Consider the following 14,942-nt stretch of genomic DNA (forward strand, 5'->3'; position numbering starts at 1 on the left):
ACCAGAGATTTAGGCTTGAATTTACAAAAAAATTAGGTTGTCCTAATTCCCATTCTCTCCCCTTCCAGCTATAAGGAAAAAAAAAAAAGTAGCAGCATTTTAACTATTGTTTAGTTATGCAACTAAACAATAGCATCAATTAAGGGGAAAGAAGAGTTTCTTTCGCAGTGTGAAAGTAGGTTGTGGCATCTGTTTGCCCATGTTTTTCTTATCATCCTTACTGCTTACTTCAAAGTTCACCTTGGTGAGGATGGTGAGAATATCTTCACCCCTGAAAAACATAACATAACCTTGTGACCATCTATAGAGGGAAAAATTAACTGGTAAACCTTATCATCTACTGTGATTAGTGATAGTTATTTCCCTCAAAACATCAGGCAATAGAAATATGATGTTCAACCAAGACCTACCACAGCTTCCTAGGTAAAGAAGTTGTCTCAGAGCTTAATAACTTATCTTTGGTTTACTCAGGATCTTACGACCATCAGAAACTTCAGTGTCAACATCAGATCTGGTTTCTTTCCCTTCTGACCTATTTGTACCTCACTCTGCTCCATGTACTATGTCACTTACCCCCTAATTGCCTCAACTCCCTCAAATTGGCATTGCTTCTGTGGATTCATCACTTCCCTGGTGGCACAGTGGTTAAGAATCCACCTGCCAATGCAGGGAACACAGATTCGATCCCTGGTCCAGGAAGATCCCACGGGCCGTGGAGCAACTAAGCCCATGGACCACAACTACTGAGCCTGCATGCCACAACTACTGAAACCCACACACCTAGAGCTCATGCTCTGCCATAGGAGAAGCCACCACAATGAAAGCCCACGTGCAGCAACGAAGACCCAATAAATAAATAAATAAATAAATAAATAAATAAATTTTTTTTAAAAAAACAAAAACAAAACTTGAGGCAAGTAGAAATTGAACGTCTCCCGCAGCCACCCCACCGCTTTCTCAACAGCCTCTCTTATCAGTTTAGTTGGGTAACCTGTTTATTCACCTCTGTAGCTAACCCCCTGGAACCTCTTAGGATTCATGGTCTAAGTTACAAAATGAAAATGTAGTGTGGGTGTTATGGTTCAGTCATTTAACTGCCATGGGAAGTTCTTGCTCTTTATACGCTTAAAACATAACGAGACACAGAACTAGAAGCAACTAAAGGAGGGTTCTTGGCTATTTACCTGCTGGTTGTGTGTGCATTTGGTAACTGTGCCATACAAAACCATTATTTAACTAAAGGAAATAGAAGATAATGCACGAGGGAAGGATGTGTTCCCAACATTTTGTGGGCTTCAAAGCAGGCCAAATTAGGGGGGATATAAAACGTTTGGCACTTATCTCCCACAAGAGGATTTGAGGTTGGTTAGCTGTTGTAGAATTTTTGACAGAGTTGGAGGATGTTAAATATTGAAATTCCAAACTAGCTGAGCGGGTTCAGTCATGTTGCTGCCCAAAGACAGAGATGGACTATATGACTTTGCCATCTTTCCAGCTCTATGATATGCTGATTATCCTTTGAGGTGCTAAATAAAAGAAACTCCTCAGTTAAGTATTTTAGTTTTTTCCACCTGTGAACTAAAGATCTGAATACTTGCCCTCTTTCCCACTCTGCAACTGACCTGAGAATTACAGCTATGGGATCCACAGCTAGACATTTAGAGATGAATGAAGGGTTGAATAAGCAAAAATTACCTAGGACATCTTTCTCTCAGGCTCTGGCAAAGTGACTGGATATACCAGGTCCCCTCCATCGTGCTTCGGTAGGAAACACAGTTGTTCACAGTGGCCATCCCCAGCAGAAAGTCAGCCTCATCCGGGATATATCTCTTCTGAACTGATGAATCCATTTCTAAATAGGCTTCCTTCTGTTCTGAGTCAGTCTCAACAGCTATACCTCTCTGGTAGTTATCCCCTTGACAAGCCTGAATAAAAAAGATTTTGGGTTTGCCAGCAAGGGAAGGGCAATTTGAACCAGTGAAGTAAGAGGTCAGCTCATAGATGGGGGCTTCCTGCCCATCGGAGCCGTAGATGATGCCCTTGTCTCCGTGGGAGAGGATGCAGCAGATGAAGCAGTCTTTGTTATTGTGGTCCATGCTTTGGTAGGATTTCAGAACCTCACAGATTTTCTTTGCAGTGTGGTCTCTGAAATGCACTACGTCAAAATGAAGCTCACTAAACGTCTTGTTCAAAGCCTCTGAAAAGTGAAACAAGAAAAGTCATATCACACTGCAATAATTCCCAGAACACAACCCAGGGCTAGAGAAAACATCAATCAGATAAGAATTTGAACCGAAACTTAAGAACAAGACCCTCTATATTAGTGGCTGGATAGACTTCTAATATTTACTGCCACTAGCTGCAGACATTTCCCAGCCCTGAGGCAAAAGAGAAAGGGGAAATTGCTATTGTTGGCCTGTTGTCTTTTCTCACAGTCTACAAGATGGGTAAGCTGTTATTTAGGCTTACTACCTAACTAATCTAAAAAATAACTGTATTACTTACATAATCAGAAAAAAAGTGAAAAAAAATTTTTGATCCATACTTATTTTACCCTGAACCCTCTCAAAATTGTTCATCAAAATACAAGATATGAATGTTTAAAAAGTCAAGTAGAACTAAAAGACTCATTACAAAAAAGCTACCCCCCTCTACTCCTCCCTTTTACACAGTCATGTTCTGTCCAGCCACTTCTATGAAGGCAACCACTTTCAACTTTTAACTACTTTTTTTCTTTGGTAATAGCCTCCATTTTGTAATGAATTTGGGTTCATTTTTATTTATTCATTTATAAATTTTAGACTTTTGTACTGAGTTCCTACTATGGGTGATGAGCACTTGGTGTTCTTATACATTTACAACTTTTAGTTGAAGCAATAGAGAAATATGTATTATTAGTACTATGTAAACATAATATTCTTTAACTATGCTTCCTTTCTTATTAAACTTTTTGTCTTTCCTGGAATTAGCAATTGCATGAATTTTTCATTGCTGTATTTTCTATATGCTTAACATTATTTTTCCCCAAATGCTCTAATTGATCTAGTCAAATCTTTCAACATTTTTCAGGCTGCCTGTCTGATTATTTTAGATAAAAATAGCATATATGTAAAGTGTACAACATGATGATAGGAATAGTGAAATGATTACTACAGTCAAGCTAATAACATATCCTCTCACTCAGTTACCTTTTGTTTGCGTGTGTGTGTGTGTGATGAGAACACCTGAAATATACAAATATACTCTCTTTGCATATTTCTCAGGTTCAGCACAGCATTATTAAGTATGGTCATCATGCTGTACCTAAGATCACTAAACTTATTCATCCTACATGCTGCTACTTTGAATCCTTGATCAGAAATACAATCAATGCTATTTTGATTTTTTTTTAATGTTTTAATGGTAAATATTAAGTAATTGAGCATTGAAGGCCTGAAACCTTTTCTTCAATACCAAGATATATGATGATGAATGATGTAGTCAGTGACCTTAAGTTCTGGGGCTCTTTAAAACCTTAGAATAGATTTGCTTAAATAAACAAATGTTAACAGAAACCATTCACAGAGTCGTGATGATTACAATCAATCTATCTTAATTTTCTAAACTACTCTATATAAAAAATAAGTCATTACCTGATACTATGAGTCATAAACAGCATTTTCAAAACTTTTTTGATCAAATAAAAATTCTTGGTATCACAATGGTTGGGTTGAATTATTTCTTTTATTGCTTTTAGTTGTAGCCATTTCTATGTTCACATGATGCAAATTATTTTTCATTTAACTTGTAAGCTCTCAATCTTAGTCAAAAAATGCTGAGCCAAAGACTTTCTGTTTAGTTTAACATTTGAAAATGCTATTTCTGTTAAGGACTTGGTTTCTGTTGCACTCATAGCCCAACTTTTATAAACACAACTTCTGTAAATGGTCTTGATATCAAAACAACGTTTTCACCCAACGCCTAATACACTCTACAGGGGCTCTATTCATTTCGTTGAATCAAAAACAAAGTTTATTGTTGCTTTTTATAAGTCTGTTAGTAAGATTTGATACTCTATCTTTATATATACATTGCCTTGATTTTTAAAATTAATTTTAAAAAAACAAAAGCAGAGAACTAGCAAGTATATAAGAATGTTCTTCACCTTCACTGGGAAATATGGTTACATCCATCTTTTTGAAACACGTGGCCCTGTTGATACAGCTTTTGTTCTCCCCTTTTGATAAAAACATAGATATTAGAAATATTTCATTTCTATTTTGGATTCTACTGTACCTGCATCCAAGTCTGTTCCATTCCTATCCTTAATGCTGTGAAGTTTGGGCACATCCTTCCGTGCTATGCTAAAATCATAATTGTTAAAGATCAGACAGTATCCCCGAGGCTTGCTTTTCATTCGGTAAACTGTGTTCGATGTCTGGAAAACAAAAATCCAACCCAGGAGCTGACTCTGTGGGTCAAACATTTGAGATGTGAACAAACAACTCCCTAGTAAGAGGTTCGGCGTCACCTAAGCCAAACTGGGATGCAAGCGCACGTTCCATGATCCCAGCCCAACTTGGCAGGGCTTCCCTAAGGAACTAGTTTCCACTCATTTCCCCAACAAGGATCCCCAGACGTCTTCCCCACAGATAATGTGGAAAGTCAGTGTCCCAATACTTGGGCCTCCTGAGCATTTGCACTTATGTTAATAGTGTCGTCATCACATTGTGTTGGTATTATTTGTTCTCATTTCTGCTCAAGGCAGTGAACATCTGTGCCAGGGACTGGGATTATTATTAATTGGTGAGAGCTCAATCAGGAGTTGCTGGACGAATGACTGTCTTGGTGCTGTCTTTGGGCTGCCCCTTTGTGACCCTGTGATTCTTTTGGCTCTCTGCTCAACTTCATGCTTCCAGGCTAACAGGTGAGGGCCCGCGCATCACATGACATATCGAGGTCCCAGGATTTTTAAAGCTCATGGCTTAATCCAGCTCTCAGGACCACAGGGACTGGAGGAGACAGATGTGCTGGGCAGGCAGGTCTTGGCTGTGCTGCAGGTTACAGTATCCAGACTATACTACTTGACGGTACCAATTAGAGGTGACGCTGTGACCTCCTGATTTCCCCAGGGCTGTTTCAGTGCTGAGATATTTAGCATTTATTGGGAAATCCATGCAGTTCCTAAAGGTAGAGAAAAGGGCTCTAAAGTAGGGGACCAAATTCCTGGCTCTATTACTTGATAATCTTAAGACTTTGGACAAGTTACCGAATCTCTCTTGTACTCAGCGCCATTAGCTGATGGGTGGGGATGACATCTGCAGAGTGCTTTATTGTTTACAAAGTGCCACATGACTTCATTTAATCCTTGATGTTCAGACTGAGAGAGGTCTGGTAATTTGCTCAGGAGTCCACTGATGGTCTCTCCTAAGCTTAATTTCAAGTCTCCACTAGACATTTGGCATACAGGGTTTCCTCTGCTTCCCACCACAGGGAAGACTAAATGGGCTGGTGAATCAGAATGTGGTAAATTGCTGAAAGTTACAGAAACAGAAGTGATGTCTAGAAAGGCATTTCTTGGGCCGGCTCACTGGGACGAGATCATAGAGACGTAGCTTGTGAGCATTTGCTGCTTACATCTAATTACAAAGGAGAAACTGTTTTGAAATGCCAAGCTGAAAGAAGACTTTGCTTTTTCCAATCCTGCTCAGCTCTTCCCCCAAAGCTCTCTCCCATTTAGGGCGATGCAGCTGCTGAAAAGATCAGGTCGGAGGATCCCCACCCCCTGCCCTCCTATTCCAACATCTTTGGTTTCAAAATAGAAATTAAACACATGGGAAACCAAAGAGATCACCTTTTCAAAATTCCAAAGTCACATTTTAAACTTGTGCTTTTGTGAATTTTTTCTATAGTTCTCAACATTTTCAATAAGTTTCTGTCCCTTATTAGTTTATCTGGAAGCTAAAAAAAAGCTCAGGAACACAATAACTAGAATCTGCAGTGCAAAGGGGAAAAGGAACGGTAATTTCCCGGTACCTGCGACTCACTGTCCTGTTCTCCTGGAGAGTCTGACATAGCCAGCATTTCAAAGGAGCTCCCCCTTTCGAGCAACTGCGACACATCTGGAATGACACATGGCAGGGAAGGTACTTTGGTGAGGAAAGATGTAGCACCCAGGACAACATAAGTTCCCTTTTAAAATGAGGGACTTCCCTGGTGGTCCAGTGGTTAAGAATCCTCCTTCCAATGTAGGGGACATGGGTTCAATCCCTGGCTGTGGAACTAAGATCCCGCATGCCACAATTACTGAGCCCACACACCTCAACTAGACAGCCTGTGTGCCAGAAACTACAGAGCCCACACGCTCTGGAGCCCGCGTGCCACAACTAGAGAGAAACCTGCACACCGCAACAAAAGATTCTGCATGCCGCAACTAAGACCTGACACAGCCAAAAATAAACAAAACCAAAATAAATTTAAAAAAGAAAATGAAAATTTTCCTTGAACCTAATATTCTTGCAGTTCACAGAATAAGGGAAAATCTTGTCACTGACTGACTATTCCCCATTTCAAACATGCTGGCCTGGGACTGCAAGGTCTCTGTCTTTTTTTTTTCTTTTTATTTATTGGCTGTGTTGAGTCTTTGTTGCTGTGTGCAGGCTTTCTCTAGTTGCAGCGAGTGGGGACTACTATTTGTTGTGGTCCACAGGCTTCTCACTGCAGTGGCTTCTCTTGCTGTGGAGCACAAGGCTCTAGGCGTGAGGGCTTCATAGTTCTGGCATGTGGGCTCATCAGTTGTGGCTCACGGCCTCTAGAGCGCAGGCTCAGTAGTTGTGGCACACGGGCTTAGTTGCTCCTCGGCATGTGGGGTCTTCCCCGTCCAGGGATCGGACCTGTGTCCCCTGCATTGGCAGGTGGGTTCTTAACCACTGTGCTACCAGGGAATCCCAAGGTCTCTGTCTTTTGACAATGTCTTTTATATCTTCCAATGTGCAGAGAAGGTGAAAAGTAGCCACTGCTATTAGGAGAACAGGTCCAGTAAGATGCAGATGTAGCAGAAGGTTGTGGAGAGGAGGCAATGAGGCTATCAGGGAGTAAATTCACTAAGTAAACCTTGAAAACACATCTGCAAGTATTACCGTTTGAAAATTCATCTGGACTTCTTTCAAGGCTCGTTCTCTGCTCTGAATTTAAAAAGAAGCATACACACATTTGATTAGAAACAGCTGTGACATGGAGTCTGTCAATTTAAGAGTACATTTTGCTGATTCACAGCTTTCAGATTATTTATACCTCTGCTTAGTTCTTCATAAGCATTGATTTTCTTCAGCAGGCTCTTGTTGATTTGCTCACAGATTCTCTTCAGGGTGTCCAAGTTTTTTTCCCCTAGCATGGCCCTCTTCTCCATCTCTATGAAAATATCAAGCAGGGTCTATAGGGAGAAAAATTCAAGTTGGAAGACTGGATGGAGCCATGTTGGCTTTCAGACTTCTTGTTTTTACTTCCACTTTCTCCAAACCAAGCACCCACCCTAGCTTCCCAAGCCGACCCTCCTGAGAGGACATCCTGGTATTATAAAGCCATCAATCGCCTATTAGGAAGGCAATTCATGATTTCTGGCCCAGAAAGACAGAAATAAGAAGACAGAGGAGAAACCACATCTGAAGTCACCCAGCCCCCAGCCCCACGCCCTGTGCTGAAAACTGCCTGCGGACACCTTTCTGTGAAGACAGTGAAGCAGCCTGAGTGCACGGCTGAGATGCGGCAGCCGGGTCCCCCTGGCGACAGCCCTGGGAACTGCCTCACACCCTACATTGCCTCTGGCACCACATCACCTCCAGGCTGAGGTGTCCCCACAACACACACACAGAGACAAGCACACACACATACAACATTACATCATAACACACGCGCACACACACACACACACACACACACACACGAGTTCCAGGTCCCAGACTGTTTCAGAGACTGCAGACGTGGGGAAACTGTCTCAGGCCCACCCCTGTGTCTCCTGGACCTGCAGGGTCCCCACACTGGCGGGTGCCGCCACACCAGCCTTCTCCCCTTGCTCCTCACTCTGCCTTCTTCCTGAGTTAATGGGAGCAGCGCTTTACAGTATACAGGGGCATCACATCTATAGCACTCATGCCTGACAGCACTCTTCTCCCCTGGTTAAAAAGTGAGGATTCACGTGGCTTTTACTGCCAAGCGCTCTCTTTAGCCTCAGAACTCCCCACTGTCTGAGTCACCCTCAGGACGAAAGCTCAGCGAGACACCAGGTCTTACCATGTCATCATCCAGCTTACATTTGGCGATCTCCTGGCTCAAAAAAAACTTAAAGTGCTTCAATTCCAATTTGTTCACATCTTCTGAAATCTGAAAAAGCATGACCCTGTAGTGGGAAACAAACACTTTAGAAATACTTTCTTAAATAATTTCCCGCCTGGCATATGCAGTCACAGTGGACTTGATTCCTATGGCCTACCTTTGAAATAAAGCCAGCGAATGACATGATTTATGAGTTGAGTTCTTGGAAAGAGGCTGGTGCAGTTACACTGAAGACTAACGGTTCATGCCCAACTACCCCACTCTTAACAGAATTTAAAGTTCCCCAACTTTGACTTTCAGTTAATTTCGGTTAAATGAATTGTGTTTTTCCTTTGTCCTTCACTATGAAATCAAGATCTTGCTGCAATAGGAAAAAAAAAACTTTCATTTTAGATATTATGCTTTTCAGGAGGCAAATCAGATTGAATTCCTCAATTAAAACTGGTCAGCCTGGAGAACTCGAGGTATGGGAGGGGGCGGGGGGTGAAGGGGAAACTGAGAAGAAGCGGGAGAGTAGTACAGACATATATATACTACCAACTGTAAAATAGTCAGTGGGAAGTTGTTGTATAACAAAGGGAGTCCAACTCGAGGATGGAAGATGCCTTAGAGGACTGGGGCAGGGAGGGTGGGGGGGAATCGAGGGGGGGGCGTCAAGGAAGGGAGGGAATATGGGGATATGTGTATAAAAACAGTTGATTGAACCTGGTGTACCCCCCCAAAAAAAAAATAATAATAATAATAATAAAAAAATAAATAAATAAATAAATAAAAAAAAAAAAAAAAAAAAAACTGGTCAGCATTCTCCCAGTCACTATCTTCAGTAGAAAGGCCAAACACTTCCTTCCGGAATACAGGCTTTTGTGAACTGAGCCCAGCCTGCCTCCTCATCTCTGGCCACTCCTTACCACTGTCCCCCCATCTCCTCTCCAAACACTCCCAGCTGCCTTTTATGCTGGGCCTCCCCCCACTCTCATCCCCTTGTCCATCTGCAGACAATCACTCATCCACTAACAGCTCAAGCACTGCCTGACTGTCCTCAAGACTTCCTTCACCCTGCTGTACCTGCCTGACTCTCCTCAAGACTTCCTTCACCCTGCTGTACCTGCCTGTGTATCTCCAGAAGAGTAAAACACGTAACTGTCTGTTTATGAAGCTGTCCAAGTTCCCTGAGAACAGGATCAGTGCCTCTTTGGTTTCCATAAGCCCAGGGGGTCCTGAGATACAGTGTTTGTGCAGGGGACCCAGAGTCCTGGTGTTGGAAACTTGGATCCACCATCCTTGAGCTGTGTGGCTTTAGACATGTTACACATTTTTCCTCTTCTGTAGACTGTAGGTAATTCTCTATCTACCCCTTTGGGAGGTATTGAGGATTACATGAATTAAGTTTATCTGAAGCACTTAAACCAACCTTTGGCAACACACTAAGCGTTCAAACATGACAGGCATTATTATTTCCTAAATTATGAGAGGCTCTTGGGATATGCTTGTTGAATGAACAAAGGAATATTTTATGTCAGCAAACATTTTACTATTATGGTGTAAAGGAAAACAACTTTAATAGAAAAATGTGTTAACTTCAAAATTAACTTAGAAAATTAAAATTCTCAAAATAAAAACATGGCTGACCCTTGAGCAACACAGGTTTGAGGTGCACAGGTCCACTGATACACTGATATTTTTCAATAAATATGTACTATAGTACTATACAGTCTGTGGTTGGTTGAACCCACAACTGTGGAACCTATAATACGGAGGGTCGACTATAAGTTATAAGCAGGTTTTCGACTGTGCAGAGGGTCCTGGTCCCTAACCCCCGTGTTGTTCAACGATCAACTGTGTAGAAACAGCAGTTACTCAGTATTAACACCTGCTTCATCCTTCTTCTCATGGAATCTCTACCCTAGAAGTATTTCTTTAAAACTTTCTCAGTTTGACCAAGATTGGGTCCCATCAAATCTACCTCCCCTTTCAACTTTATCACAAGGGATTTTGCCCTTCTACATTCCTCATCACTGAAAACTGCTGGCTTTCTTGTACCATCCTTGTCTAGAAATAAGCCTAATTTTATAGGTAGCAACTATAATTTGAAATTTTAAATATCTAGTGTTTTCTTATAAATGGAAAGTAGCCACATGAGCATTTTTTTCCTACTTGATATTCAGCAATGATGAACAAGCATGAGATTGTACTTCTCTTCACCCTTTTGTTCCCAAGCTAACATGTTGAAGATTTTAACAGACAGATCCTGTCCTTGTTAGAGACTCTTAACTCTCCAACAGAGAAGGCCATGTCATTGTCTGCATCGGAAGTTTGCCTCGGCCTTGATCGCATGGCAGGAGTGCAACCTTCAGAAGACCAAGACGGGGCACAAGATGAGACCCTCTAGGTTTCCTAATTATAGAGCTGTTGTTTTTTATGATTAATTGATGCCTTAATTTTTTAAGAGTTCATTACAACGACTTCTCAATTCTATTGAACTAAGGTACCCAGTGTTGAATAGTATCCCTCACCACTCTCCTTTCAAATTCAAGTCCACTTGGAATGGGCACATAAAGTTTTATGTCATGAAGCTCACAGTGCAAACAGGTGAACAATCCACAGCTAAACAATGAACAGCTGCAGTGACAGGATGATAAAGATAGATTCATGTGTACAAAAACAAAGCCACCAAACATATACACACATATTTAGCCATTTCATACCCAATCATAGCAACAAAAACAACGAACATGGCCACACACAGCCAGATGTATAACTTTGCAGTGAGAACAAAGGCAGCTATAAATATTCCAAGGAGCCAATAAAAAGAAGAAGATGAAGAAGCAGAAAAAAAAACCAGGAGTGGTTAGCTCTCCAATGTAATGGGCTCCATAAAAGCTTTTATTGTTAAGAGTTGCTTTACTAAGAGCGATATGAAGAAAGCTGAATGAATGTGAAAAACTGCATGCAATAACCCGAGCTGAAAGATGATTATCAACCTCTGAGTCCTGTATTTTGGAGTGAGTCGGTGCTGCTATTAGAAGATTGCCCTTGTAGTTAAAGAAAAGCTTGTTTTGTACTTTTCTCCCCCTTCTGGGTAAACAGAAAGTCAATATAGGCTTTAAAAAAAAAAAAAAAAAAAAAGTGACTTTACTTGGGAAAAGGGTCTCTTTGCAGATGTAATCTCATCAAGGTGAGGTCATAGTAGATGAGGGTGACCCTAATCCAATGGTTGGTGTCTTTGAAAGAAGAGGGAAATTAAGACAGATACCCAGGGGAGAAGGTCAGGTGAAGAAAGAGGCAGAGATTGGAGTGATGCATCGTAAGACGAGGAGCACCAGGGACTGCCTGCAACCACCTGAAGCAAGGAGAGGAGCATGAAACAGAGTCTCCCTCAGAAGCTCTAAAAAGGAACAAATCTTGTTGACACCTCAAAATCAGACTTCTAGCCTCCAGAACTATAAGGAAATTAACTTCTCTACCCTGTTAAGCCTTTGGCAGGACAGACAGCGCAAGCCACTGCTGTTCTCCTAACAGCATCGGGGGTCACAGGAAATAAGCTGTCATTGAGTATTACAGGATGGGTTATGAAGTGAAATTGTGGAAGCTGTTTAACCTTTGCAATGATTGGTTATTACAGTCGGGGTTTCCAGGTGGCCAGGGATAAAGTAAAAATGATTATCTTATACCATTAAAAAAAAAAAGCAGTCATGGTGGTGGGGAGTCCAGCCTGGCCAATCCAGAATGACTGGCAATACACACCTCACTGAAGAACTTGGTAACACAAGCCTTATGATGTGGAATAAAAGCCTAAAACCCTGCTGAGAATTCCATAATCATCCACAAGCAGGCAGGAGAGGTTCTCAGGTGGGAAGCAGCGATGCTTTATTCGATAATGGCCAAAGTCAGTGCATGGCATGGGCATCAGCATAGCCGAGGCCCCAAGATAACGGGTATGTAACAGAGAGTTAGAACGCTTAAAAAAAGGTCTCTTTGGATTTCAGCATACCTGGAGGTAATGTTTCACTTTGGAAAGAAAATTTTATTTTATGGTTTTAGCGTTTTTTTTCTCTGAATTCTACATAAAGTCTCTAGATTTCTTAATCTGGCTGTGGTGAAGCATCTTACCAGACCCTCCAAAGTCACACCACACAGACAACCTACAAACAGCATCAGCCCTGCCCATAGGGATGTGTCCATTCAACCCGCACCTCCCAGGTCCACACCGTGGAAGATTTCCCCACCTGTAGGCAGAGATCTGGGCCCTGCCTGGTATCTGAAGCTCCTTCTCCATCTCCTCCTCATTGGTGTGCAGGTGGTTGAGCAGCAGATCCAGTCTATTCATTCGGAAAAGCAGCTCTTTCAAGAAGGACAGGTTGTTTTCCTCCAACATTCTCTTTTCTTGGAGCCTCTGGAAGAGCATCAAGGCATCCTTGATGGGTTCCTGCTTCCTATGTGGAATGTATTCCAGGCTCAAGAACTTGAGGACGGCCAGGTCTTCACTGTCCAGCTGTTCCCCAATATTATAGAGACATCTATTGAAATTCATGCTGGTCAAGTATTAGGAGAATGTAGTTGTTACCTAGGTTAAAATAGAATGTTACATTCAGATGAGGAAGAAAACTACCACGTACTAGTTTGTTCCTTCATCAAATGCTATTACCTCTTCTATATGCCAGACATTATGCTGTGGATACAGGGAAGAAAAAAACAAAACAACCAACAAACAGGTTCCCACTCTCAAGTAGCTTACTGTTTTGGAAGGTAGATTTACAAACTAGCCTGTTGTCAGAGAGTTGTGACCCGGGAACAGTAGAAATACAGAGGAAAGATCCTTAACTCAGCCTGGGAGAAGGGCTTTCTGGAGGGACGTCACCTCTGGGGAGGAGATGGCAAAGGACAATTCTTGAAGGAAATAATTTATGCAAAAGACGGAAGCAAGAGCCTTCAAGTCAGTTCAGGCCAGCACAGGGAGCTCAACAAAGTAAACACGAAGGGTCTGGGAGAGGGAGTGGTGAGACAAAGGGGTGGAGCTGTGGCCAGGAACTGTTGTAAAGGGCCTCATACCGTGGGTCAAGGGGGTCAGGCTCTGTGCTGGAGGTAATGGGAGACTAGGAACAGATTGTAAACATGAGCCTGATGTCATCCAATTGGGATTAACACTTAAAGTGTGGGGGACACATGTAGATGAGTAACTGAATCACTCTGCTGTACATCAGCAAACACAACATGGTACATCAACTATAATATAAAATAAAAATTAAAAAAATAAAGTGTGGAGGACAGATTGGAAGGGTTGGAGGTGGGAGGAGTGATGTGTTCGGATGGAAACAACGGCGGTGGGAGGACACGATGCAGTGCTGTCCCCCAAGGGCTTCAGGACCAGCACCTACAACCGGTCAAGAAACCAAGACTGGAAACGGAACCAAGAGAACTCGATCGGCCTTTCAACTCAGACAGCCTCTAAATCAGATTATGGGGTATTTTCATATATCTACATGTTTGAGCAGGTTAAAAAAAAAGAGAGGGCATTGTTTCAGGAAACCCCAGACAATCTTCACGCAAGCAGCCCCAGATCTAGGGTTTCTCCCCACTTGAGCCCCTTGAGTCACCTTGGCCAATTTCTCCCTCATCTTCCCTGCTCTGATAGGCCTGTGTTCATGGTACAAGGAGCCCTTGGAGCAGGGTTTGTATCGGATACATCATAGGAACAAGACTGGGACCTGGCTCTGAAAAGCAGGCTACAGGGTCTCCATTAAAGCCAGGAATCTCACCTGCAGCTGACTGTCGGGGAGGCAGGCAGTGCCACAGTTCAGAGTGTGGGACTGTAGGGTCAGACAGAACTTAGACCAGAACCCAGCTGGGGCACTGGCCCAGGCCTGGGCAGCTCACAGCCTATGAGGATGAGATTCTTCCTCTGTAAGGTGGGATCAGAAAAACAACATCTGAGGTGAGTATGTAACACCTACAGTGCTTGTAGAGGAACGACCAGCAGCTAACGAACAAAGGCACCTTTGGAAAGACCTTGGCTGTGGGGCCCCACACCACCAGGCATGTGACCTGAACACTTTTCTTACCCTCCTGGTTTTCGCACTTCCTCACTGGAAAATTCCTTTGGAAGCAATGATTTTCAACCTCTTCAAAGTTGAAGAACTCTTCCTTGAAGGCTTACTCAGGTGCTCCCTTACCTCAATGCTACCATTTGCAAACCTTGAACTAGAAAACCTTTAACTTCTCATCCAGCTCCATCACTTGCTTGCCCCCACAGACTCTGTGCCCCTGGGCACTTTCCTTAACCTCAAATAACCTTAGCCTGTTCGGACCTCTTTCTTCCCTCAAACAAGCTCTTGGATTTTTAAGTTCCCTGCTTTCACTGACATTCTTGAATGAAACCACAAATCCTGACTATCATTTGAGGGGTGACGGAGTGAACCAGGACCTGTGTATTTTGTGCATCTGATGTTAAAATAGAAACATTAAGGTAAATTTTAATATTTTTTAAAAATGGCCCAAAAGACTTTGAAGCTTTTAGTTTTTCCTTTTAAAAACACCTTTTCCCCCTAGTCCTGATTACAGAACAGTGGGGTGGCTTGTTGGTTTTTTCTTTGGTAAAAATTGAAAATATGATCAATTATAACATGGTCACAGTT

General features: G+C 42.3%; 1 protein-coding gene across 11 annotated transcripts in view; it reads right to left on the reverse strand.

The window, feature by feature from the left end:
• CASP8 (caspase 8) overlaps window positions 1-14,942 on the reverse strand; it is an 80,627-nt gene that overhangs the window by 36,556 nt on the left and 29,129 nt on the right. For 9 of the 11 annotated variants that reach the window (XR_009055113.1, XM_057745728.1, XM_057745727.1 and 6 more), the window contains 8 exons: window positions 12,537-12,874; window positions 8,269-8,374; window positions 7,273-7,411; window positions 7,119-7,163; window positions 6,016-6,101; window positions 4,276-4,417; window positions 1,696-2,197; window positions 229-271 (listed from right to left, as the gene is read on the reverse strand). Coding sequence is in view for 9 of the 11 variants with exons in the window: in XM_057745728.1 (XP_057601711.1) it covers window positions 229-271; window positions 1,696-2,197; window positions 4,276-4,417; window positions 6,016-6,101; window positions 7,119-7,163; window positions 7,273-7,411; window positions 8,269-8,374; window positions 12,537-12,841 (1,368 nt within the window). In the remaining 2 variants the exon portion in view is untranslated. Of the gene's footprint in view, window positions 1-228; window positions 272-1,695; window positions 2,198-4,144; window positions 4,418-6,015; window positions 6,102-7,118; window positions 7,164-7,272; window positions 7,412-8,268; window positions 8,375-12,536; window positions 12,875-14,942 lie in introns of those variants that run through there. The other 2 variants (XM_057745729.1, XR_009055114.1) reach the window with 2 other exon arrangements.

The sequence above is a fragment of the Hippopotamus amphibius genome, chromosome 8 (assembly GCF_030028045.1).
Source record: "Hippopotamus amphibius kiboko isolate mHipAmp2 chromosome 8, mHipAmp2.hap2, whole genome shotgun sequence".
Taxonomy (NCBI): domain Eukaryota; kingdom Metazoa; phylum Chordata; class Mammalia; order Artiodactyla; family Hippopotamidae; genus Hippopotamus; species Hippopotamus amphibius.